General features: G+C 42.0%; 1 protein-coding gene and 1 long non-coding RNA gene across 2 annotated transcripts in view; one reads left to right on the top strand and one right to left on the bottom strand.

Annotated features, from left to right (window-relative positions):
* Positions 1–354: 354 nt before the first annotated feature.
* Positions 355–4,442, top strand: LOC127021132 (uncharacterized). The gene is made up of 3 exons (XR_007767169.1): positions 355–546; positions 1,772–1,940; positions 4,388–4,442. It is a non-coding gene; the product is annotated as an uncharacterized LOC127021132 (long non-coding RNA).
* A 373-nt stretch (positions 4,443–4,815) lies between these two features.
* The window catches only part of WTIP (WT1 interacting protein), an 84,382-nt gene continuing 63,460 nt past the window's right edge, over positions 4,816–25,737 (bottom strand). Inside the window, 5 exon segments of the mRNA XM_050904229.1 lie at positions 4,816–6,672; positions 9,468–9,536; positions 11,404–11,455; positions 12,560–12,690; positions 15,168–15,230. Of these exon segments, the coding sequence (XP_050760186.1) occupies positions 6,520–6,672; positions 9,468–9,536; positions 11,404–11,455; positions 12,560–12,690; positions 15,168–15,230 (468 nt within the window). The 3' untranslated portion in view covers positions 4,816–6,519.

Genomic DNA, 25,737 nt, shown 5'->3' with positions numbered 1-25,737 from the left:
GCTGCTGCCCTAAACTGCGTTCAGAGTAACGAGGTCTGAGTTCTTGGATGGGAGAGTGGGTGTAATTGCAGACTACTGTCCTTTGCTTTTAAATAGATTTCGTGAGTAAAGGTGTCTGTTGCCATGTTCCAATGTTTAATGTAAATAAATCAGTGATTGAAATAAGGATGTTTTAGCAAAAAAAACCCCCGAACCACAGGTGTTGCCTTTGCAAAAAGCCATGCCAGCCCAAAATGTTTGCAAACTGCATCGCTCATACTTGATCTGAAGTTGTTTGCATTGTTTTCAGCAGAGCCCTGGTTCTTTGCCTTTCTACATTTGCTAACCTCTGCCACCTTTTTCTCTCTTAGTTGGTGTGAAGTTAAAGGCATGGGCATCAGTGATCTGGTCAGCTGGTGTCTTGGAAAGAAACCTGCAACGCCAAATGTGAACACTGAGCAGCTTTGTTATTACCTGTCAGACTGGGCCGATTAAGAAATGCTGTAGCGGTAGGACTGAGAGTGCAATTCCAGCTTCCCCAACGACACACCCAAGGGAATATTTAAGGTATCGCATATATATAAGGTGCTATATATAGACACACGCACACACGTGTATATATTTTGCTTTGCGTGTGTGTGTGGTGGGGTGTTGCACCAGGTGGCTTCTTGAAGTCTTGTCCAACCTCACGTGTGGGTCTATGAATTAGGGGGACTAAGAGCTGAATAACAGGGATGTGAGCTGAAGGCAGCCTCACCAGCCTAGTTCACATATTCCTAATGGTTCCCAGCACTAGCCCAGTGTCTCTGGTTCAGCCCTGGGATAACTTGGAAAAATCCTTGTTCAACTCAATAGCTGCAAGGTGAAAGGCACTGACCTGGGGACGGCTGGTAAGGTGAAGAGCAGGGCTAGCAAAGCCCTCCTGAATAATCTGCATGCCAGATTTAGCAACCATGCGTCATGCAACAGCTTCCAGTTACACACTGCCCTGTGGCTCAGATGCCGTGCCAGGGAGTCCTACGTACGACACTGTAGACTTCTGCGGTGCTCCCCTCTGGGAGCTGGGTCCTGACTCACACCCTTCCTGCAGTGAATGTATGTTCATTTTCCAGTATGTGCTTCCTGCAAGGAGGCCCATGATGGGCAGTTAATATTTTTCAGTACTCTGTTCTTTTCAACCAGGCTGGTTATGGGTTGGTATAAATTCTTGCTGCATTAAGAGTATGTCCTAGATTTTATTGACTACATTTGTGTCACCCATGTGGTGAGGCACTGTTAAAATGCTTTGAGTTGGCCAGTCTTTGTGCCTTTTTTTTTTTCTTCTTCAAGGAGGGCATGAATTGCTCATTTTGAATGAACTTTAAAAAATTACGAGAGTGAGAAAATAGTGTGTATGTGAAGGCCCTATAGAAGTGCGGTACGTCTGTTGCAAAGCACAGAAGCGCAGATTGTGTCCCTAAAACAATTGTGGTATTTGTAACTCTTTCCATTCTGACTGTGCAAAACAAAAATTTGCCAAAATAGCCATTGTGTGAAAACCACCAGTAAGTTTCATTTCCAAATGTGAAGTTATTTGTACTTTGCAAAGCCAGAGTGGGAGATCTGCAGAGCAGGCCTCTTTGGAGGAGAGGGTGGCATCACACTGAAGTAGCAGCTTGTGAGTATTTGGCTTCTGCGAGTCACTGGAGGAAAAAGCATCCACAAGGATGGCAGACTGACCAGCTTAACGGAAAGGAAACCCACTGAATATGAGGAAACCAGGAAGAAACTGGTTCTTGTACTCTTTCCCCAGGCATCCGCTTTTGGCCATAGTTGGAGACAGGATGCCAGCGTTGATGAACCTTTTGCCTGACAGACATAGCTGCTCTTCCAGGACCGCTGTGTGCAGAGGGTAAATGTGACCAAGCTCCCATCTCTGCCATGAAGCTGGAGACAAGAAAGTGTCAGAGAGCTTCAGAAAGGTAAAATATATAAAAAAGCACCTTTTCAATCCTATCAGAGCTCTGGCCATGGTTTCTGAATTACTGTTATTTAGCAAGAAAACTGAGAAAATTCCCCAAACTAAGGCCCGAGTGCTTAAAGCTATGCAAGTTCATAGCCCAGGCACGTACTTCTCTTCTGGAACACTCCAAAAAATAATGGGAGTCTTGAAAAGGAAGTGTTCCTCAATACTGACTGTCCTACATGTGAACTAGCCAGACTGGTTAAAGCTTAATTAAAAATTGCCAGAGTGGCTAAATTCTTTTCTACGTGCAGCTGCAAAATGTTAGCTGTGGGCATATTTTAGACCTTAATTAGTAACACTTGCACTGGAGGACCAAAATCTTTCGTGAATGCAGCTGCAATCAATTAATATGTTAGGCATTTCTGTAGGCAACACAAGGGTCTCCTGGAAATTGTTTTAGTGCCCACCTAGATTAAAAAAAATAAAATACTTTTATGCAACAAACTACAAAATCAAAGATAACTACAAAATGTCTTTATTGAAAAAAGCAGATTATAGCATCTAAGGTTAAATGAAACTTCTGACTTTAATATTAAATAACTTAGGATGATAGCAAGTAGCTTCTTTTTTAGATAAATAAATCTACATTTCCCAATTTTTTCTTCAACAATCAAGGGAATCAAACACTGAAACACAGACCCACAAGTTATTCTAAAGACTAAAAGACAGAAGCACATTGAAAGGTTTTACAAGGATATATACACAAAAATAGTTAAACTAATGTATATTTTCAGCATGTAAACTAGTTACATGATATACAAACTGGGAATTTATATATTTCCTACAAAATAAAAATCAACGTTGGTCCAAGTTCTTGGAAGAAAACTATATTCTTTTAAAGAAAATGAAAATATTTCTCAAATGAAAACTTAATTTAAGTCAAATTATATACTCTAGTTACGGCATTAGTTACAGGATGAATCACAAACTTTTAAACTTTTCTTGAAACACAAGAAAGCAGCTTTTGTCTCCTTTAGAGCTTTGGTTTACTTAACTACTCTGGAATTTCTGGTCTTAAAGAGCTCCTCTAACCATGTTTTCCTTTTGAAGCTCCACCTTACAAAATATACACACACACACACACGTGCACACAAGTGAAAGGAAAGAAACCCAAACAAACCCTCTTTGAAAGCTCAATTATCTGAGTGCATTCTTTTGTTTTGTTTTCAAATTATTATTTTAGTCCTTTCTTTGGAACGCATCCTCCAGTGCACGAGGGACTCTGACTCGCCTACACCAGCTTTGTGCTCTAGGGACTTTGTAAGATTCCTTACCAAAATGGAAAGGTGTAGTCCTGATGCAAACGAGAAGAAGTTGTTATTGTTTTAACGTTATGGAAATATTCTGAAAGTACAGCAAAGGCTTCTGAAGAACAATCACATCATAAAATGAGCTCTAGAAAGTTTACATCTGTGTTGAACTGATTTAACATAAGAATACTCCTTGAGAAAATCATTAAAAGAAGCTTTCTCGTTTACGTAATTCCCCAGACAGGAGGTAAAAATGTGCAGAGACTGTCACTAGCACTAAAGAGTACAGCACATCATTATTTTAATTTGCTTTTATTTTTCTCTTTCTTTGATTGGAAAAAAAAGGGCAAATTTCACTCAAGCTCCAGTTTTTATACTAAATGCTGAAAAAAAGCAAAGCTGTACTTCATTATACAGTAATGGAAGGGACCTGTCTATAGAAAATACTGGAACAACAACTGCTGCTTTCTGGTTCTAAACAAATTGCTTATTCTATATTGAAATATACCTTTCAATGTTTTTACCGTGATGATACTTAACACATTGGAACTGAGTAGAACTACAAGAGACTGACAAATGAACATGTGAAATGAAATTAAATATTATTTTGTTCTACAGTATGATAATTTTCAAAAAAGAAGAAAAGGTATGGTATGTACATGTTGTTAGGTAGTGTGCTGTCCCTTGAAAAGTATGTTGGAATGGAAACTTAAACTTGCCACTGAAGGAGGCAAAGGGCTAAGGAAGGTACTGGCAGAAGGCTGGGCTGAACACCAGAGGAAGTCACCTCCATCTCTGGCCACTGTCATTTTGAAGGTTTTGCTTCTATACTGGTGGAGCAAAGCATTTTTCCAGTACAGCGAGTACTGTTACGGGATGACTTGCTCACAGGAACAGACCCAAACCTTCTCTGTATTTTAATGATTGTTTTCTTAATTTGAGTTCCTTAATATATGCTGTAAAGACAAGCAAGCAAAAATGCCTCAAAGCTAAATGTGGTCCAAAGCAGCTTCCTTAAATGGAAAAAGTATTACATTGCAGCCGATGCTAAAAGTTTATCCTGAAGCTCTGAGATCTTCCATGTTTGTAATAACCTTAAGGAACTGACCTAGTCATACAATCCAATTTCAGACAACTTTTTTCTCTTTTCTAGCATTTGCTGTTTGGGCAAGAGGCACATGTACTTCCACTTCCTTCTGAGGCTGGGCTGGTGACTATGGACACAGAGGTAATGTTTGCAAATGCAGAAAAAGTGTGCATGCACCCAGCGTCCTCTCTTTTGCAGGCCAGGCCTCTTAGGTCACGCTGTAGAAACAGGGCACTAGTTGCACTGTAACTCCTTCAAACAGTGGCTATCACATTAAATATGTTAATTATAAACTGCTATATATTAATTAGAAAATGACTTTTTAAAGGAGCATCTGACTTGCCAAGGAGCATTCAGTGGGACAGGTTAATCTGGGCCAACAGAAGTTTGGTAAAAGTTCGGGAAACATACCTTTTGTTCCTTACTAACAGAAAAAAATAGTTCACAGGAATTTTTCCCGTCCCTCCCCCCTCCCCCATAAGGAAATTCCAGACTATCAAAAAGTTCTGTTAAGGGAGTTAATTATTCCACTTAGGAATTAGTGTCCATTGGATGCTCTTTGTACTTTTCAAGAGCACCACAAATGGCTCTCAAAAAATCAATGGAGCATAAGAAACTAAACTGCAATGGTGTTGCCAAATAAGTCAAGTCATTTCGTCAGTCTGCGTGCTGAATTTAACATGGGATCATTTCCGAATGGATCAGTCAGATTCTCATCGTGTTGCGAACTGGCATGGAAATGTCCCAATTTACATATGCAGAGAATCTGGTCTGGTATTTCCACTTCCTCTGGAGCAGAAGAATTTTATTTTATTGTAATTTTGGATACAGTTAAAGACAGCAATGATGGATTTATTTAAAATATAAATTCAGGAAGGCTGGATCAATTCTCATGAGAATGCAAGGAATTTTTTAAACATACAGATGTGTGATTTGCATGTAAATCATCAACACATGGTAGAAAACAAACCATAAAAAAGATTCATCTAACTTCCTATATGGAAGACATATATTTCCCCAGAGCTCTGAGGTTACTGTAAAAGCTTATGCAAAATATGAACGTGTGTACAGTCTATGTACATCTAATACTTGTTATAAAATACCAATGTTTCAATGGTCTGACTCTCTAAATTATGATTTCTGCTAAACTGTACTTTGTTTTCCAATGAAGACAATCACCGTAACCAGGTCAAAAGTACATCTAGAAAAGAACACAAAGCTGAAGAGATAATACAAAAACCACTGTCCCTCTCTTTTTTTAATAATGTATCAATATACAATCATAAAGCAGTTGGTAACAAATGAAGTCTTGTATAAAACAAGTAGTATAAAGACAAGTGTACCTTTGCATAGAAAGGGGCTGCTAACCCTATTATACAAAACCCACATTTAAAAGATGAATTCTTTAGTAAGTGCCAAATCATCGAGTTGATAGGAATGCATTTTGAAACCATGGCTACATTTGTACACAGCAAGCAATTACAGAGGTCCGTATCTTTCGTCAACTGTTATGACCCTGCATGTGCCAATCTTTTGGATATATTCCTCTGTAATGTGGTTTTTATGAGATGCTTGCCATATTTCTTTAACGAGCTAAATAGTCTTTGGATGACCGTGGAACCTTGTAGGATGGAAAGCTGGCCTGACGCTTCTTCACAGAATGCCATTATTTAACCCACGCTGAAAACTGGCATTGCTAAGAACACTTGTTTGCTTCCTATTTGCTACTTCTGGGAATTTAAGTTTTAAAAAATGTGACAGTGTATTCTCTAACTCCAGAATTCAACAAAACTAGCTAAAATGCTAGCATTTCTCTTATCATGCTTGCTGCAATATGATAAGGTGCTAACTTCTGGAAAGTAATTCTACACTCCTTACTTGGGCGAAATCTCCACTGAAGGAAAGTGAGTAGGTAGTGCAGAACAGCCCTCTGTACCATTATTTTTAGAAATGCTGCCATTTACAGTTACAGTTTAGTGGTGAATTATTTGTTCAAGTAGACAGTGTCTCAGTGAAAATGTCTAGATAAAAGAATGCGTATGTACAAGATCAGAAAAGGACCCCTCACCTCTGATTTAAAAAATAAATAGCTGGTTTAGATGGTTATTACTGGAATCTCATCTTTAAAGGAACAGGAAAAGTCATTTTTAGATTTTTGTCTTCTCTTTCAAACGGCTTATTGGTAATGGAAATGTCTTTCAGAGTTCTGTGACATGCATTGGATAGCTCGGAGGTGGATGTGATGGCAGTTTAATATTTAGGCGCCTGATATGACAGCCGTGGCAGAGCAAGTGGCCCTCTAATGGGTAACAACGATGGCCTTCCTCATCATTGAGCTGCAAGCCACAATCCTAGAAGAAACATATACATCCCAAATTAGTGAGTGATGATTCAGGTAGGCCATCTCACAACAATGTTGATCTATCCTGCATAACCCCGAGAACTCCCTCCCATGCCTCCAGAGCCAGCAACCTCATGAGTTTTTGGTAGGTGGACCCTGACTATCTCATATTAAGCACAATGACATCACTGAAATCAAACAGGACAGTCTATAGTAGTACCCAGCATTTTCTTCCCCCTTGTTTCCCATTCTGGTCTCTTCTTCATCTAACAAATGTTGATGCAAATCAGACAAAAACAGGCCGAGGACTGCCCCTGACACAGATATCCTGGAAGAGATTAGACCAGAGAAGGAGCTAATTCTGCAGCAAGGCAGTGAGCAAGAAACGGGGGAGCAGAAGTAGAGAATGAGAGGAGTGGGGAAGAGGGGGAGATGAGACATGTTTTACTTCTGAAGCAGGGCTACACTTTCTCTAATTTGGAATTAAAAAAAATTGAAGACTTCAAGGTCAATGGTCCCTCTTTAGTGGGAATATGTTAGTACCTCTAGGACAGGCACATAACTACAGGGATGACATGGGTGACCAACAGTGGAGGAACAGAGATAAAAAGAAAGATGACAAACAATGATCCTGCCTGCTGACTATTATGTACACTGCAATAGAGACAATCCTGGTTTTCAGTTGTCATCATTATAATTTTGAGGACATTTGAAAGTCATGGCAGTATTGTGCGTGGATTTGATGTTTCAAGTATGTTAAATACTTAAAAATTGTTACTATGACCAGTCCTGACAAACCAGAGATTCTGAGTATGTATCTGCACACTTAACAGAAAGGAAAAAAAAATTGAACAAGTTGGTCATATAGGTCATTTCAGTATTGAAAACTGATGCAAAGTTTTCAATTGGACAGTACGATTTTTCAGCTTTTATAGCTCAAGTTAAAATCTTCACATTTTACAATACTGAAATAAGAATGAAAAATGGGGTTTAAAGTAAGCTTTAAAACCGGAGTGTTAGTTTAGGGAGGCTTTAATCAAAGTTTCTGCCAAGGTAGTTTTCTGTGGGTTACTATATGTTATAGAATAACTTTATAGTCCTTTCTGTAAGATTTAAAATTCAATTCCTCATTAGAATTTAACAGTTTCAGATACCCTACAGCTGTGCCAAGTGTTCAGACCTTTTTCCCTCTCCAAAATTGTATTCCTTTTCTGCAACGAGAAAGCCGGCCTTCTCAGTGGATTTCAGTTTTGGAATGGGGGTCTACTGATCTGTAAACCAGCTTAAACTTCTCAGCAGAAGCAAAGTTTCCAAACTGACTGCTGACTTTGCATGGCCACCAGGTGATGATGACATTAACAGCATTTCAAAAGTGGCTGCGTAAGTCGTCATAGCCTTTGCAAAAGTCTCCATGTGAATACCTCAAAATACTGGCACTAACTTTTCTAGCAGTATTTGGAGACAGCAGTGACCCAGTGCGTACAGTTTCAGAGCCTGATTTGAGACCATTAGGCAGTAAGCTACCCCTGTTAACACAGGGCTAACCCCCTGATTTCTGTACATAAATGCACTCTGCCATTCTGGGCAGATGTGGAGGCAGCTTGATTTGCCTCAAACTGGAAGGAGAATAGGGAAATGAATAATGAAACAGAACTGAAAATAAACCCCCATTGGGACATTCTAATATAAAGTCAATAGCCTGAGAGAGAAGGGGAGGGAGCTGTCATCTTAGGTGAAGCCTGCACAAAGCAATAGATGGGGGAAGAAGGAGGAGGGAAGTACAGCTCTCCAAAATGCTGCGATTTCCTGTGCCAATTTCTCTTTAAAAATTAATAGAAAAGGATGGCGTATCAGGTATCTCTGTTGGAAGGAGATAGCTGAGTGGATGGGGCCTTCCTTACGTTTAGGTTCATATACATTTCAAGATGCCCTGAATTTTGTTGTTTTCTCCCTCGATCGGAAGTCTCTTTGTAAAACCTTTTTGTGCAAAAGTGCATGGAAGATAGTATTGCTGCATTTTTGCCTCTGGTGCTAAGACAGTTAGGTAGCACAGTTAGAATCTGTGTGGATATTTGCACGTTGTACCAGAGCGCCAAACCTACAGCAAAAGGGAAGTTTTGGGTTGATCCCAAATTAAAGAGGTTGTTTCGCTCCTTATGCTCCTGGATGCAGAGCTAGGACTGAACTCAGCTCTCCTCTGCGAAGCAAGAGCACTAATCCCACAACTTGATCTGTCCTAATAAACGTTTAAAATGTTCTGCACAAAAAGAAACTACTCCCAAAAAAGTGACTAAGTGTCAGTGGTATCCCTATCTCTTTTCTAGTAAAGAATCAATATTCATTTAGCATGGAAAGAAAACACAGATCCACTAGAAAAGCCTTGCAGTGTAGGAGTGAGGGTCCTTCCCTGCACAGGCAACATGAATTCAAGTCTCCTCAGACTGGAGCCACACAAGCTGTGTCCAGAGGTCAGGAAAAAGAGAACCGGCACCTACTCTTTGTTCTCTCCCCATGTGGAAGTATTGAGAAAATTCAACCCAAACAACCAAACCCAGCTTTTGAAGTTAATATACTGGGGAAAAAAAAGAAACTAGTTTGGTACTGGAGATGGCAGCACCACTTGCAGCCCAGCTAGCACTCATCCCTTTGCCTCCCTCCAGGAGCCATGGGGCAGAGCCCTACCTGCCCAGGCGTGCAAGAGCCAGCAAGTGCACCCTGGGTGCGAGTCAGGCATCTACCAAGAGGCTGCTAGTTATTAGCAAAGCCTTGCCGTGGGGCGGGCCGGCAGAGGCGCCCGATGCTTACCTCGCAGTGATAGCACTCCACATGGTAGTCTTTGTCCATTGACACCACCCGAATGGTCTCCTCGGAGCCCTGTTGGGGAAGCAGAGAGAAGGTAAGAGTGGGCTTTTCTAAGTGGTGTTTTCTCAGTCGTCTTTCAGTGCCCAACCTATTGCTTTGGAGAGCTGCTTCCCTGGGGGATTCCCTCTTCCTCTGCAGAGCAGAGCTCTGTGGCCGCTGAGGGTCTTGTCCCCTGGTGCATAGCACTGCACCACTGGTTTTGCTGTTTAGCAGCAGCGTGGGCATCTGACATATCTAAGCTCTAGAGGTCATTTGGAAGTGCAGCCAAAACTTCATCCTTAAGGGACAAATTAGTCTTGAAATCAAATAATTTTCCAAGGGCACCCAGGATCTGAACAAATTACCAGCCCAAAACTATGACCTGCTGATTGGGTAACTTTTCCTTGTGGACATCCTGGCCTGAGTTTTCCAGGACTTGTATTCTCTTCAAACGATCTGCTGCACAGCTATTTTGCACACGCACATGTCACTGTATGTACCCTATAGGGATTTACATACCAGTCCGGCAGGTAATTATGTGCACAGGCCAAAACCTCAGCATGAAGGTGGATGCAGTGGAGTTGTGTAATTCTTGGCTGAGCCCCAGGCCCTGCAGAGGAGCCCATACCCTTCTTGTAACCTCACAGACTCCGTGCTCCACTCTGAAGCCTCTGAAGACAGAGCTCATTAAATTTGTTGCCTTGCATTGTTTCTAGTTCCAGGTGTGGTTACAGCATCAGATATGACGTAGACTATGTCTGAGAGAAGCTGTGGGCAAGTTAATACCTGCACTGCTAGACTTGAACTAACCTAAGAAACCTCCATGGGAAAGAACATGGAGTCTATCCTGCTAGCTATCAGATGAGTCAGCAGTAGGACTGCCTTTTTTTTTTTTTTAAAAGTCATTTTGTAAGACATAAATCCAGTGAAATCTACATAGGCGTTTTCTCCTCACATCTCATCACCAGGACAAGCAGTTCTGGCTCAGCCTTTCTAAAGTTTTTAATTATGTGAGACCTGGGCATTTAACAGAAATAATTATGTCAAATAGAGAGTAACGTGCAGAGTGATGGAGGTGGGCATGCTGAGATGCCCTAGCCACAGGCTTTACTGGGGCACAGCAGCTTATAGGATGCAAGCTCTGGCTCTACAAACATGACAAGAGGAAAAGGAGGGAGGCACTGAGGCCCTTGCTTACAAATGAACTGGTCAGTGACCTCAGCAATGGGAACTCAGAGGGTCCTGCACCCACCAGAGTATGAGGGAGCACCACTGCGGGCAGGCAGAAAAGGGATGTCCTAATACAGAAGTCTTATCGTGCCAACTATACTGTCACGATAGGCTGAGGTTCAAGCAGGTCATTCACCTGGCTTTCCTTTTAGCCAACTTTTCTGCTGCCTTTTCCCACCTCTTTAAGCACTTTCATTACATTGCCACCCCAGGATGAGAGACTGTGTGGCCTTTTCACAGGGTCAGGGTAGCCCTCAGATGTCTTTTCAAGTTTGGGCATCTTAACAGATCCACATCAGAAATGCAAACGTAGCAGACAAGGGAAATTGCTACTTGAGCTAATGGGAGATTCTAAAAATAAACAGGGCTTTACTTCTTGGGTTGTTCTTGGAGCCCCAGTCAGGGCTTTCAATTAAATGAGATTTATAACAGCATAATTAAGATCTGGAAAGCACCCTAAAGATACAAAGTACTATGCTGCATAAGTAGTATGACTATTACAACCTCTGGGAATGTTTGGGAGGGACATTACTGCTGAACTGTATTTAATTTAGTATCTGACATAGTATAGATTCTGGAAGAGGGAGGAAAAGCATCTAATGTGTTTTTAGAAAGCGTTCATGTGCCAACAGCTGTTTTCTCTAAAGAGTCAGTGCATGTTAACACGTACCTGTGCTGGTAGGATCGGCTGGTTACAGGAAGCGCATTTTGGTGCAAAAACCCTAGGGTGCAAGAAGAAAGTGTTCAAATTACATTTAAAGCTTCTTCAAAAAAGTAGAACCAAGAGAGCTATTCTAACCATGCCTAGTTTTTAGCAAAATGTAGATCCACAGGATTTGAAACATCTCTAAATGTTTGATGATGTTCAGGGAAAAGGAGATTTAGAAGAGGCTGATCTACCCAAGCTTTATTGCTTAGGTCTTCCTGACCTCTAGGCATAGTGAATCCAGCCCTCTTCCCATATATGCCCTTTCTCTTACCTTCCTTTACTCATAAAGCCATTCAAATTCTTCCAGAGACTCGCTGCTTTGACTGTGAAGCAGCTCCTGATCTGGGGACTGTCACCATCTGACATCAGGAAGACATAACCATGCTAAATAGGAAAGGGGCTGATTGTGGCTAGGATCTACTTAAACCAGACACATCAACTGGTCTTATTATCCACAGCTGTGTTTTACAACAACCACTGGGCCAACATTCACTCTATCCTTGTAATATCGTCAACTTGGTACCAACAGGCTTGAGTTCAGAGTGATTTCTCTTGCTGCATAAGCTGAGTTATTGGTTGACTGGAGCTAAGAGCATTCACATTGCCTTTGAGTGGGAGCAGAAGGGAGTCCAAAAGCAATCACTTAAACCACAGAACTTTTTGTCAGGTGAGGCTACAATCATTCTAACGCTAGCTGCTAATTACATGTCTACTGTCCAGTCTAGGTTAACCTAACTTAGACTCGCCAGTATCATGCACTACCACAACCCTGACTCTTAGAAACAGCCAGCAGAACCTACCATCACTTGCAGAATTAGTCTCATCTCATTTAGTATTGAAAGTCCTGAAAGAAGTAGAGAAACAGCCACCAGAGAAGTGCATCCTCTGGCACAACTCGATTTTCAACTTCACCTGGTCACTGTATGCCACACTGGGCCCATAAAGTGACCTTTAATATAACTTTAAAATACTTTACAAATGCAACATGTGAGAGCAGCACTTGAGGGACATCTGAGCAAATAGGAATGACCCTTTTTATCTACTACAAGGCTTATAACTATACCAATAACTTAACTACTATAATTTTTCCAAGCATGCAACGGATTTGCGTACTTACGTATGGTAGTCTTTGACACAGTAAATATTGTTCTCCACATCTACAGTGAAGGGGACTCCATCCAAACACTCGTTACACACCACGCAGCGGAAGCAGCCAGGATGGTATGACTTTCCAAGGGCCTGCAAGATCTTAAGAGGCAAACAGCAAAATAAATGGATGCACGATTACATGAATCCCCCCCATATACTGCTGTGTTTGACTCTCAATAATGACAGTGAGAAAAGCACTTCAGGATGAAATTACCACTCTGCAGATCTGTCAGCAAGGGGCCTTTTAAAACAATCAACTTGCTTATTTCAGTGGGTTTCAGTAGGCTCCCAATAAAGAGAGAGAACTGTGAAAATCAGGCTAACGCCCATCATTCTTAGCTCTGCAGGGCCAATACTGCCAACAGAAATTAAAAACGGCTTCAGAGACTACTTCTTGGAAAATCTGTTGCAGCCGAATACAAGTTACTGGAATACAGAGTTAATTCACAAAACTTAACAGGCTGTGACAGACAGAATCCAAACCAGTCATTACTCAAACTTAAAAAGTAAAATAACAAAACAAGCAAATAAATACGTGTCCCTTTATTAATTAAGGATCCTAATCCACCACAGTTACTGACTGGTTATCACTCAGTCATAGGGGCCCATCGCTTTCTGTTAAAATTCCATCTGTATCCAGTGTGTTTGGATACAGATCCATCCATCTGCCCAGGCTTTTCCCATGTTCACCTCCCCTACTGCATTTTAAAGGTTTCAAGGAAAGGCCTGATGCAGTCTCAGCTATACTTCTACAGAACAGATCCCCTCCCTCCTGGCGTCCTTGCATGTAACACTCAGTGTGGCACTGGGACATCAAGGAGGATGCACCAAGCCCATGAACAAGCCTCTGGGAAGAGTGAGACATAGTATCATCTTCAGGCAGCTCTCAACAGGTTATAGCACCTATTGTGTACATTTCAGGTATAAGAAGTATCTTTGGAGGGTAATTTCAAAAAGTATCTGCTAGCAGCAGTGCTCAGCTTGGAGCTGCTAATAAGCTGGAGATGAAAAATCTCCACAGGCCAAGCTCTTGTGGCCCTGTAGATGATTCTATGAATAAAGATCAAATCAACAGGAAATAAGAAGTAGCGCATAGGAAAAAAGCACAAAGTCAATTTAATTTAATTTCCTTTTTTTCCCCTCTAATGAAGCCCTATAGCTCTCCATTCAGTGAGTGGCATCAGACGCCATTTGGTTTGCAAGCCTGTTCCTAGCCAAAAACAACTCGTCTCTGTGTCTGTGTTGCTATCTAGGCAACTACATAACACACGCTGTTAGCCTGGGCTGGTTGTGCAGCCACCCCTTTGCACAGAGCAACTCCTAATTCAACTGCACTTTCAGCCTGGAACAGCTTCAGTTGCGCCCAGGCCTGTGGGGCTGCAGCTCTCTGCTCCATAGCTGTACACGGGCACCACTGCTGTGCAGGCACGTTTGTTGTATGTGCGCTCCCAGGGAGGAACACCAAGGAATCAGCCAAATAAGACTGCTTAATTCCTGGAGCTCCCAGAGCTGTTTCCTTTTGTCAGAGCACACTTGCTGATGGGAGAAAGGCAGACAAGCACCCGCCAAGCTTCCAGCTACTGAGCTCCACCAACAAGGTATCATGGACTCTTGCCTGGCATTCTGCAATTAAGAGCCAGCTCAAAGCATGCAAGTCAGGATACCCCCCCCCCCCAGCATGACACAACTCTAGAGATTTGCTCTTAGGCTAAACTGAACAATATCCTTGTCCAACCAGTGGTGCCAGGATACGAGCCAGAATCCTCGTTAGTGAAGTCTCCGTTCCAGCTCCTGCTGAACCTCCGCGTTTGCAACGCAATAGGTACTTCTATTAGGCATACTGAGGTTCATATACGTTTTAAAGCAAGAGGAAAACAGATACACTACATGATCTGCACTTTTTCAATGTGCAACCTACTTCATTTTGTTTGGGAATTTCTGCTTAGAAAGACCAGACTGAATTCTTCCTACTTTCCCCAACTGAAATGATGCCAGCAGTATCTGGCCCAACCCATAGTCCTTTGATTTTTTTATTATAAAAGTAACTCTGACTGCTGGCTCCCTACAAATCCCAGTGGCAATAATGCATTTTAACTGACATGGAGCAAGTAGCAGAAGGTAAATAAAGCAAGTCATAGAGCAGGCAACAAACCTCAGGACTATTGAAAACGTCCCTCTCTAGCCCAGATTCCATCCACTTGACAGAGCTCTTCCTATTCTACTGTCTTAGAGAGCACAGCCTGTGTTTTCCTTTACCATATTCTCATACAAAGCTGTGCTGTATTTCCCCCCTTTAGTATTAAAATTCTATTCCTCTTTTTTTTTTAAACTGGCATGTGGCAGAACAACAGCCTCCCATGATCTCACATAGAAAAGAAACCCAACTTACTATACTTAATAGTAATAGAGCATGAAGGTACTTTTGTTTATTTACTGCCTCAGTTTCAAAAATTACCTTGACAGCAGTGAAGACACAATGATAGTCTGACTAAGGAAAAAGCACAATGTGTCACAGCGCACTACCCAAAGTACGTGAAAAGCAAGCTACCCCGCAGTTAGGAATTTAGGTCTCTTACCATTTCCATTATGAGGTGTCCACAAACAAAGCACTTGTCCGCTGTTTGCTGAAAACCTGAATACTATTCAAATGACAGAAAAGAAAGGATTATTAGTAGCCACTCCTCTAGCTGCAGAAATACCTTTTAAGTGAATGCTGTGCTATTTTCCAGCCTGTGCTGTATACGATAGCAAACTATACAATAGGTTTGGGAGACAGGGACTCAGAAGCCTTTGCTCTGCTCTTGCAGCATGCTCCGATACCAGCTTGGCCTTCTGATCCGCTGCAAGATCTCCATTGAGATTTCCAATGTAACAATATTATTTTAAGTTTGATTTTTATTTTTGAAGCCTATTTGGTGAGTTCGCGTTTGGTGTGCTAGAATTAGCTTGAATTTGCTCTTTTGGTTGTTGTTGTTGGGCAAGTAAATAACATAGGACTTACCTCCCGACTCAAATTAGCAACCAGATGTTTATTGACCTCAGATTTTGGCCCTACATTTCACTCAGTGCTATATGCAGGCTAGAAAAATGAAGACAGGCCCAAGGAGGATTTAGCTGCCTCGTGGATACCAAGCTTTTTATCCAGGGAAGAATCTAAAGTCCAGTCGTAGGAGCTTGCATTGCCCTGCACAATGTGGGCAACAGTAAGGTACCTCAGAAAGATGATACAAACCCCAACCGTCAGCCCGTGCTCCAGCCCGCAGTGGGAAACGAGAAGGCTGGGCAGGCCGGGTGGCAGAGCCCTCTCATGTTCAGTGCCTGGGGCACGGCGGGCACGGCAGCGGGGAGATACTTTGCCCACTTGGGACCAAAGCTCTGTGTTCCCTGCCTGTTTTTGACCTTAACTTTGTACTTGCGTCCCCAAAGCAGATCCTGTTTCAGATGCCAAAGTCTTGTCTTTAGCCCTGTGTGTAGAGGTATACAAAAAACATCAAGGTTATCAGGCCAGATGACTGACCTACCAAACAACTACCCTACAGGCAAGAGGCATTTGCCTGAAGAACTCCAGCCATGTAATTGTGAAACTGGTGTTTGCAGCGGCTGAACTTTACCCTCACCCACTGCAGTCCTGTATAAGCAAAGCGCTGCGTGTGCACTCTTTCCTGCCAGAGGGAAGGGGTGCCCAGTTATTTGTATGGTATTGCACAGTGATGCTTATTTCAGAAATTAAGGTTGTAGCAAAACTCACCTGAAATGTGCTTTAGTGGCACAAGATAAAAGACAGGGAATGGGGAGGATGAGTGTAAACTGGACTCTTCTCCCAGAGCACAGGTTAATTGGCTCGGGCATCTAATGCATCCTCAGAGCCTCAGCCCAACAGAGCTTACGGCTTGCTCCATTCCCCCCTTGATTTAGTGGGGATTAACTGTCCCCTCACTTCAAAAGCCAGTGGTTTCCAGCCTAGAGCTGCCATATGTTTTCCTCTTTATTACTGTGAGGGGATTACATGTTATTTCAGATCAATAGGTTGAAGACAAAATTATTGTTGCTATGCAACAAAGTGATTACGAAGGAAAAGGTCTCGCAGACACTTTGACAGGCCCAGAAAGTCAGTAAATGATGGTATGGCAGCTGTCACAGCTCCAAATTTACTATGCACTAAGGAACACAACTCATACAATCTTAAGAAACTTTGAAACTTCATCAAAAGAGACCAGAGTGTTGAGGAACAAATACAGAGGTGGGCAGTCCTAGGTGGCTATTTCTGCAAGATACTGTTTTTTTGCTGTTTTCTTCGTCTTACTGATGCAGAAAAAAGGCCTCACTGCTTGGGATGCTTCTTGGCTGCACTGTATCTGAGTAACCATCTGGCTAGACTATTTCCTAAGGTTGCAAACTCGAGGGTTACTGGAAACAGGTGGGTAGGTCCTAGTGGCACAGACAGCAGAGGATTAACAATAGTACAAACCCAGCTAATTCTAAAATCCTGCTGGAATGAATTTCCAGTACCATCTGGCTGTCATTTGATAAGGAATGCAAAGGAGCATTTACCCAGCTATTGATTAAGAGGGAACATTATTCCCCAGGAACAGAATGGCATAGTGGTCAGATTAATGTCATTTATTGCTAACTAGATTGTCACAAATTACACTGTTTGTCAGAAAGAAAGGTTTTGCTGACACAAAATCACTCTTTATATGACTAACCCTATTAAATTAAAACCATGATTTGTTTTTAACAAGAGAATTGCTATTTGTCAAACACATCCAGAACTGGATTACCCAATTAAGAAGACTTTGCAAAATGGCAGCAAGTCTAATAGCAGTGATGAAATATTTCATGGGCTCAGGGAGCTGTCCTTTACCACTACACTCTTCTCTGTTCTGATCACAGTATTGTTCCCAGACAAACTGGAGCCCTGATCCAGTGAGAGGAAGGTTTTGGATTCAGCTCTGCTTGTGCTTTAAATCTATTTGGACTGGAAAAAACAGCCGTGGATCCCAGCAGCACCATTTTCTACACGATGGTAGTACTGTGGACACTGCTGTTTCAAGGTAAACAATAAATGATTTTTCTCTACGTCTTTGTAGCTCACCTGTCAACCTCTGCTTTGCAGTTTGTTCTTAATTTGGAGAGCTCAATAGGGCTGTTGTGCTAAGTTTTCAATTTTAGAAGCAGAGCTTACAAACAGTCTTAAAATACTAATTAAAATTGGCAACCTCTGTCTTTGAAGCACTTGATTATTATTAACCTTCACAAATTTTGTGCGTGCAACGAGAGAGAAGTTGTGACTTGCTCCAGACTGCAGACAAGGCAGAATGGCCTCTTTATTATCTCTTAGCACACCCAAGAGTGTTGGCAGACCAGTAAGATGATGTAAATACAGACCGATCTCAAACTGGACAGAAACATTCAGAAGTCTACAGACAGTCTGTACCCAGGGCAAATAGGAAGCATAATTTTGAACTTTCCCAAATATTCATTATAGATGCTCATTAAGCATATATAAAAACATTGAAAGAAGTTGTTATAAAAAGAACAGCTCTGAAATTCAAAGCTGAAAATGAAGTGTTACCCTTTACTCTCACTTCTGTGACTTCAAAATAAATGCTAGTTACCAGGATGCAAAGAAAACAAGTGCATGTTGAAGAGCTGGTATATTATTTTTCCTGATTTCTTAGTTTGGTCCCAACTGCTCTCTCCCATATTTACCTTGTCCTTGACTTCTCTCTCAGGATAATAAAATCTCACTTTATGTGCACGAATCAAGACTCTGTAATCAAGCTCTCCAATGATACTTATATAAAATAAGACTCTGGGAAACTAAATAAACCTTGAGAAATATGTTAATTGTGTTAGAATAGAAGAGTAAAAATAGAGTAGAAGACTTGGCTGGCTGAACTTTTCTTTTGTTTGCTGTCCGCTATACTTCGATTATCAAACGGGCAAAAAAACTCTCTAATGATTCTGTCCAAGAGTCTTTGTTTCAATGTAAGAGGAAAACAAGTCCCCTTCTGTCCTGAACATTTAGGCCTGTTAGTGTCCTCCTGTGATAATCTTGGGGTTTATAACTCTTCTGTCTAATGTGCAATATATCCAAAGGAAATTAACAATGAATTTTGAGCATATAATGAACAATTATGCATGGAGGATAATCCCACCAAGTACTATGAGAAACAATTTCTCCTGTCTCCCCTCAGTCCTGTAACCAATCTTGGGTTTTCTACCCAGGATCTTTTAAAGTTTGATGTTCTCATCATGATTTTCAAAAGCAAAAACATTCTGAAAATAGCATGCCTGAAAAAGGCTTCAGGACCCAAAGTTTCTACCTTAGGCAGTGTCAGATCTTTGAAGAGACACGTTGCTGCTTCTCCTTCACATGCCTAACCATGCCCAAGGAGAGGCTGATGCACTTCCCTGCTGTTATGCACTCAACAAAACAAAACCTTCCTCCTGGAAACAGACCCTGGAATCTCATTCAGGCCCATTTTCTTCTTTAATGAGGATGTTCAAAACCTGCTAAAGGTTTGTGCAAGCAGAGCGAGCGGGTTACATTTCAGTAGGTGTGGCAGTTGCTGCCCCGGTAATGGTATGAAGCCGTAAAAACTACAATTCACTGTTACAGCACTGCAAGGTCACCGAATGTGATTGCTCAGCCTAGACTTGAGATTCCTACTCTTCTATGCTTTAAGGGCTTTTGAGAGGGATGATCAGGAGTTTTTGCCAAAATGCTTCAGGCATTTAATTCTGAAAACTAATTTCTGAATTGGGTGCTATGCTAATAACGTATTCCAACCCCAGGCTGCCTGTAATCCCTTACAGACTCTCTCCTCCTTGGTTTCCCATTAGCAGAGCATCTGTCTTCTCGCTGCTGTATTGTTTGCTCTCTGCATGGGACCCTTAGTACATGGGACACAACAATGCAAGAAATTCATGGTATCACGTTAAGAGATGGAGAGAATATCAAATTTGGTTTCATGCAGACAGAGTTTTGGTGGTGGTGGTTTTTTTGTTGGTTTTTTTTTGGTTGTTTTTTTTTTTTTTTTTTACACACATATTTAAATGCAGCAATTAAACTGAACTGAACAAAATGGGGCCTTCTCAGGCTCAAACATAGGGGAGCCTCATGGCAGGTGGCAGAGATTAAACTAAAGGAAAATAGTCCAGAACTTTACTCTTCATCTCGCTGAAACCCTTTCATATATCCTGTTGCTTCACCTTGTCTTGCTGCCAGTGAGGAAACACTACCGCAGCAGCTTATCTTCTTGCTTCTGCACTTCCACTTTGAAGGACGTGGGTAGGGCAAGGAGGGACTTCATGTTCTGCACAGAGGTAACAGTTGGTCTGGCCATGCACAAAACTCTGCCAAAAATCAGGAATTCAGCTGGTAGCTAACTTTGCCTTAGCAGTCAGGCATTTTATAGCCTCTGAGAAGGGAACAGCTATTTACTTCCTAGAGACCCTACAGAGACTCACGTGAGTACTCACCAAGGCTATTTTCTGTCTGATTAATTAAGAGCCAATAATGATTTTCTTACCTAGATCTTCCTTAAACAAACTCCTGTGGAAGCTTTGCAGTGACAATGATCAAGAAAAAAGCCTGAAGCAACAACTTTAACTCTGCATCATATCATACAGCCCAAAATATATTAACTTGATTCACATTGTACAGCACTTCATATTGCACAGCACTATACTCTTGCTGTGGGTTATTTATTGTCACTGCTACCATCTATTATGTGCACTGTGAAAGAAACAGTCTACATCAGAACATATCTTCCTGGAAAAAAAAAAAAATCTGGATTTCATTCAAAACAGTTGTTGAAAGATTTCAATTCAAAACATAACAGCAACTAATACCAACATTTACTACAGAAGTGGAAACACACCACTTTCTCACATGTTTTTTTCTAACTCTCTCATAGAAAAAAATTAATGCTGTCTGCTTACAAGTGTTTGGCAGGAGTTACACATAATTAGAAAGTGCTCTAGTTCTTTTAAATGTGCTTCAGTTATTGTATTTTACTTTTCAATGTAATATTAAGAAAAATGGGATAATCTGACTTTTTGGATCACCATCTCCAGAGGAAATAGGGGAGAGTGACTATCTGGCATGAAACCAACTGGACTTTGTAACACACTCTTCAAAACATTCCACTAGCAAATGTAAAGTATGGGATAGTTGCAAAAGCTAGTCCATAGTGGTACCTCAGAAAAAAACCCCATCTTTGTCTTTCCTTGTCTATTTTGTCATGGCCCAGCGAGTGATTCCTATGACCCATTTAACAATCTGTAACCCAGTTCAGGAAATGCTGAGCATCCTTTTAGTGAATACAGATCTTACTCACACATTGACATTTCATCACATTATGTTTATCTACATTATCACCTGGGTCTAGGTACTGCCTGTGTATTGCTCTTTTATAAACCTGAAAGATTTTTCTGGACTCCTAGTTGGTCTCCTATTTCAAAACACCAATTTTCTTCAATTAGCAGACCTGCAGTTTGCCATGCCATGCAGTGTTTGCAGCATTCACCCTTAGTTTCTCAGCCTTGGTGCCAACATTTTTATATGGGCCCTAGCTTTAAAAATTTGTCCTCTGGGATGAATTCCTGGGAGAAAATCCAGACCCCCCCGAAGTCAATGGGACTTCTGCCACCAGCTTCAATGGACTTGTAACTTCTTGATACGGGATACAGCACTACAGTATTGTGTTGCAATGAGAGGTGAACCCAAACTGCCAGCTCTACACACTCTTCATGCTGATCTACATTCAAGTCCAAAGTACAGAGGCCAATCAATATTTCACTATCCCTAAGTATTTTGAAATTTGAATTTTAAGCCCATCTGTAGGCTTGATGCAACACTTCAATTCAAAATACCCCAATTAATCATCATTACTGTCAAATTTGTTGATAAAATAAAACCAGGACCACTGGCATACTACAAACTTAGGTAAAACTAAGGAAGGGAAGCATTCAAATTTTTTTGGCAGGGAGGGGCTGGAGCGAGACACACACAAGTAACAACACGAACTTCACTCCCTCATGCACCAATTACGCTAACACGCTATAATCTGTTTGCCTTCGTCTTCAGTAACAGTATTTGGGAGCACAGTAACACGCAGCATTCATGATGCCTCTGGAACTTGAAAGCACCTCCTGTCCCAACCTAGAACTGTCAGTGCCTTGAATACACTCACACACTTCCTTACGCTTCTGTACATCATGAATATTGCAGCAAATCTCTTTCTGAGCTTTGATTCCATCATTCTGTTAAACATATCAATAAACACCCATGTCTGTTCTTTGACTGGAGTATGCATTTTAACAGCAAGGCTCCTAAATACAACATCCTCACGGTTATCTACAACTCCATTTGCTCTGTGATTCCCATTAGACATGAAATGGACACAAGCTGCAACTTTAATCATTTACCTATTCAACTGAGTCTATTTTTTCCTGAGTCTCACTTAGCAGCAATGGGCTCTCTGACTAATGCACTAGTCCCCGTGCTCACCTCCCAAGGGGGATCTCCAAACATTTATACTCACCGAGATGGAAAATCAAACCTCTGACTCCAGCTGACGCCAGCTTCCATTACAATAAATAAAAACTATCTTCCTAGGGCCCCAGCAAGTGGGATAGGCCATTGCCCACACTGCCAGGCTTGGAAAACAGCATGTGCACAAACTGAGAAGAATAGCCTCATTAGTATTAGTATTTACATTGCAGCCACGCCCAGGGGCCCAAATTAGGGTAAGGGTCTTGTTGTGTTTGGTGCCACAGGACATGAAGGTGCAAGCCCTGCTCTCATGAACTGCCGATCACCCAGCTAGTCCTCCGTCGATATCCTATCCCTTTCCCCCATGAAAGCCTGATCATTTCCATTTGTCACCTCCCTATCAGTCTTGCACACCCCGATCCTTTAGCATTTTTTAAATCATTGAGGGTTTTACAGTTGTGGATGTAAGATGAGGCCCTGTATGTTCTCTGTAGCCAACTTTTGCATTGCAGTGGCCAGCTGCGGAGCAAAGAGGCTACAGCCATAGCAAGGAGGAGAGTGTCCTGAGCAGGTACCTGTCACTGGTGTAGGGGAGAGAAGGATCAGAAACCCCAGCAGACTGGATGGAGAGGAGAAGGAAGACTTGAGAGGCAGCCTGCAGGGTTGCAAGGCACAGCTCTGTCAGGGCTGTGGGCTACTTGCCCTCCTTCTGCCACAGCCTCAGCCCTTGCCTCCCCCTGGCAGCCTCTCCCGGGCTAGAGGGAACGAGGCCAGGGCAGGGAGCCGCAGAGGCACCAGCACGCAACCATCACAGGGGCTGGCCACCCTCCAGGCTGGGAAGGGCAGAAGGGACACCCAAAGGCCTCCTGGAGGCTTACAATGCTCTAAGTCTCTATGGCTGGCATGTGCAAAACAAAGTTTTCAGAGCCTTTCTCTTTGAGGATTTATGGGCAAAGTGACAGATCTTCCTCCAGTCTTACTCACTGAAATGGATGAACAGCTTTAGATGAAACTTTCAACAACTGATGACAGCAAAGTTAACTGGAGGCAAAAACCTGGCATGAAGAAGTTCAGCCTAAATAATTAAATTTGGCTATGATTAAGTTATAAGACAGTGAAAGAGATAATCTTAAAACGGGAAGTTTTGGATGACCGTAATGCTATGCACTGCAGCTTGTGGTGTCTGTAATAGGTTATTTCCAGAGCATCTGAGTGTCTTCCAGTAGTGCATTAAGCAATGTAACTAACATCTGTCACGAGGTTCTTTTTCCCTCTCATCTCCTCCCTGGAGGGAAATTGTCTCATTTCTTAACCTCTACTGGACCCCCACTCAATAATGTTCGTTACCTCAAGAGAAAAAGGAAAAGCCTATCAAAAAGGAAAAAAAAGAAAAAAGAAGAAAAAAAGAGAGATAATAGATCTAAGATTCAGGCTGCTTTGGTGACATTTTTAAAGTCTTTTTTGCCAAGAAAAACAGTAATTTCTTTTAAATTTCTTTACATAATATTTAAGCATTGAAAAGGAAAGACAAATTAAAATTACTGAGCTATTTTTCCTTCACCCATGATTATGCAGCAATTTATCAACAAAATGGAACAAGAGCATCTGACTGGGATTATTTATTATACAGTAAGGCATTTATTTTTTGTTCACTTACCAGGAACAGTGTCCCTGTTATGGCTAGTTAGCCATCTGTGTCCTAAGAGCTTTCAGGGAAGGATTAAACTGTCATTTGTTTTATTTCCTTTCATGAAATAAGTATCCTAACAGGGCTGAGGCAAGACTTGGATATTGCTGGACTTGCTACCTTAAGGTGGCATGAAAAAGAGTAACTGGATCTTCCCTGGAGCTAAAGCAAACCAATGAAAAGTACGGGGTTTTGGTTTTGTTCTTTTTACTCCTTACACTCAGTAACATGCAATATCGCTACTGAAGTGCTCCTACTGAAAATTGCACAGGTTAGGCAATCTCTATGCCATGCTTACCCAGAAGTGGAATTATCTGTGGATTTTTTTTTTTTAAATTCAATTTCAATTTAAATTTTAAATTTAAAGCTGATTCACTCACTACATTCAGCCAATATGGCTTGGGTTTAAGCACTGAGACAACTTGCAGCTAATCAGGGCTGGAAGCAGGAGGCTGACAAAAATAAACAAAGAAGGAAGAGGTATGCCATGTTCTCCAGGTGGTAAGGGTTTACCAGCCCTCACACATCGATTCGCAACCCCACACACAGGCGGCCAGCACCATTCTTGTGAGGATGACTGCGGCATGTAGCATCCCTTCCCCATCTACAACTCCACAAGTGGGTCTAAAAACTTCTAGTACTTCTTCCCTGGAAAGAATGAGCAAAATAAGCCGCCTGATTCAGAGAAAGATAATCTGTGCCCTCAGTAAGAGCAAACATGTGGGAAAACTATTTGCTAGAAGAATGTACCTTGCGGCTATTGCCAAAGGCTTTGATGGGCGTATCTGCGCTTTGGATAGCTTTATGGCTGCGCAGTGGAAATTGCTCATAATAAATAACATCTACATTTCTCTAACACCTTTCATCCAGAAATCAAAAGCACTTTTCAAAGAAAGGGCCAGATTTTGAATGCTTGACGCTAGCAGCTCCTCGTCACGTTTTTACGGACCAATTTTTTTGAAACAACTTGGTAGCCAAAGCTCTCTGGCACTTGCTATAAGTGACAACTGAGCTCTCTTAAAAAATGCAACCCACACAGCGTTTCACTGCTGAAGTGCAACTGCCTCTGGGGTGGAAGAGACGCACCCTGGAGCGGCTGGCACCAGTGCTGTGCTGAACCTCGAAAGGGACAGTTTAGCCAAGGAGGGCGAGCCCTGCTCTTACAACAGGTGCCAAACATTTATAAGGATCAGATAATGGCTTGTCTCAAGATCTTGGCTTCAAGGACCATACATAATATCGCAGTGAATTCCATGTATCACCTTTGATAGAGGGAAAGAGCTGATCTGTCTTGAGTGAGTGGGAGTTAAAGAACCGGGTATTGCCTATGAGCCTTCAACTACAGCTCTGGAGACTCTGCTCCAGCAGGAGCCATTCTGACACAGAAAACAGCAGTACTGCAGGAGAATTAAAATACTGACATCTATAGGATGTTAAACATTTCTAACAGTTACAATAAGAAGAAACTCACAAATAATACCCATTCTTCCCTAAAATGTCCTACATTGACTGGTTCACAGCAAGAACCAGTTCAGCTTTTCTGCCCATTGCTGTTCATGTGCTATTTACTGCAGTCCCAAAGTGGGACTTACTGCAGTCCCTGTATCTTGCCTGGACTGGCCTGCAGGACATCCCCAGTATGATGCCAGGGATGACAGGGAAGAAGCACCTGCAGCAAGTTCATGGGATACACAGAGGTAGCAGTGGGGATGGACAGAGCTCTACAAGAATTACAGCCCTCAGCTCTGCCCTGTGCTGCCTGTTGAGGGTGGGAAGGGGATGGGCTCTCCTCCAGGTAGCAGGGAGGCTTCAGCCTACTACCACCCCTGCTCCCCATTTGCATTACATTTGCAAGTCAGCTGCTTCCCATCAGCATGCCTCTTGCTGGGAGGGCAAATGAGGGGCTCATTCAGACCACTGCTGCTTTGGCAGGACTGTGAGCAATGAAACATCG

This window comes from Gymnogyps californianus, chromosome 12, assembly GCF_018139145.2.
Source record: "Gymnogyps californianus isolate 813 chromosome 12, ASM1813914v2, whole genome shotgun sequence".
Lineage (NCBI taxonomy): Eukaryota > Metazoa > Chordata > Aves > Accipitriformes > Cathartidae > Gymnogyps > Gymnogyps californianus.
This window is presented reverse-complemented; position numbering and strand designations above follow the sequence as displayed.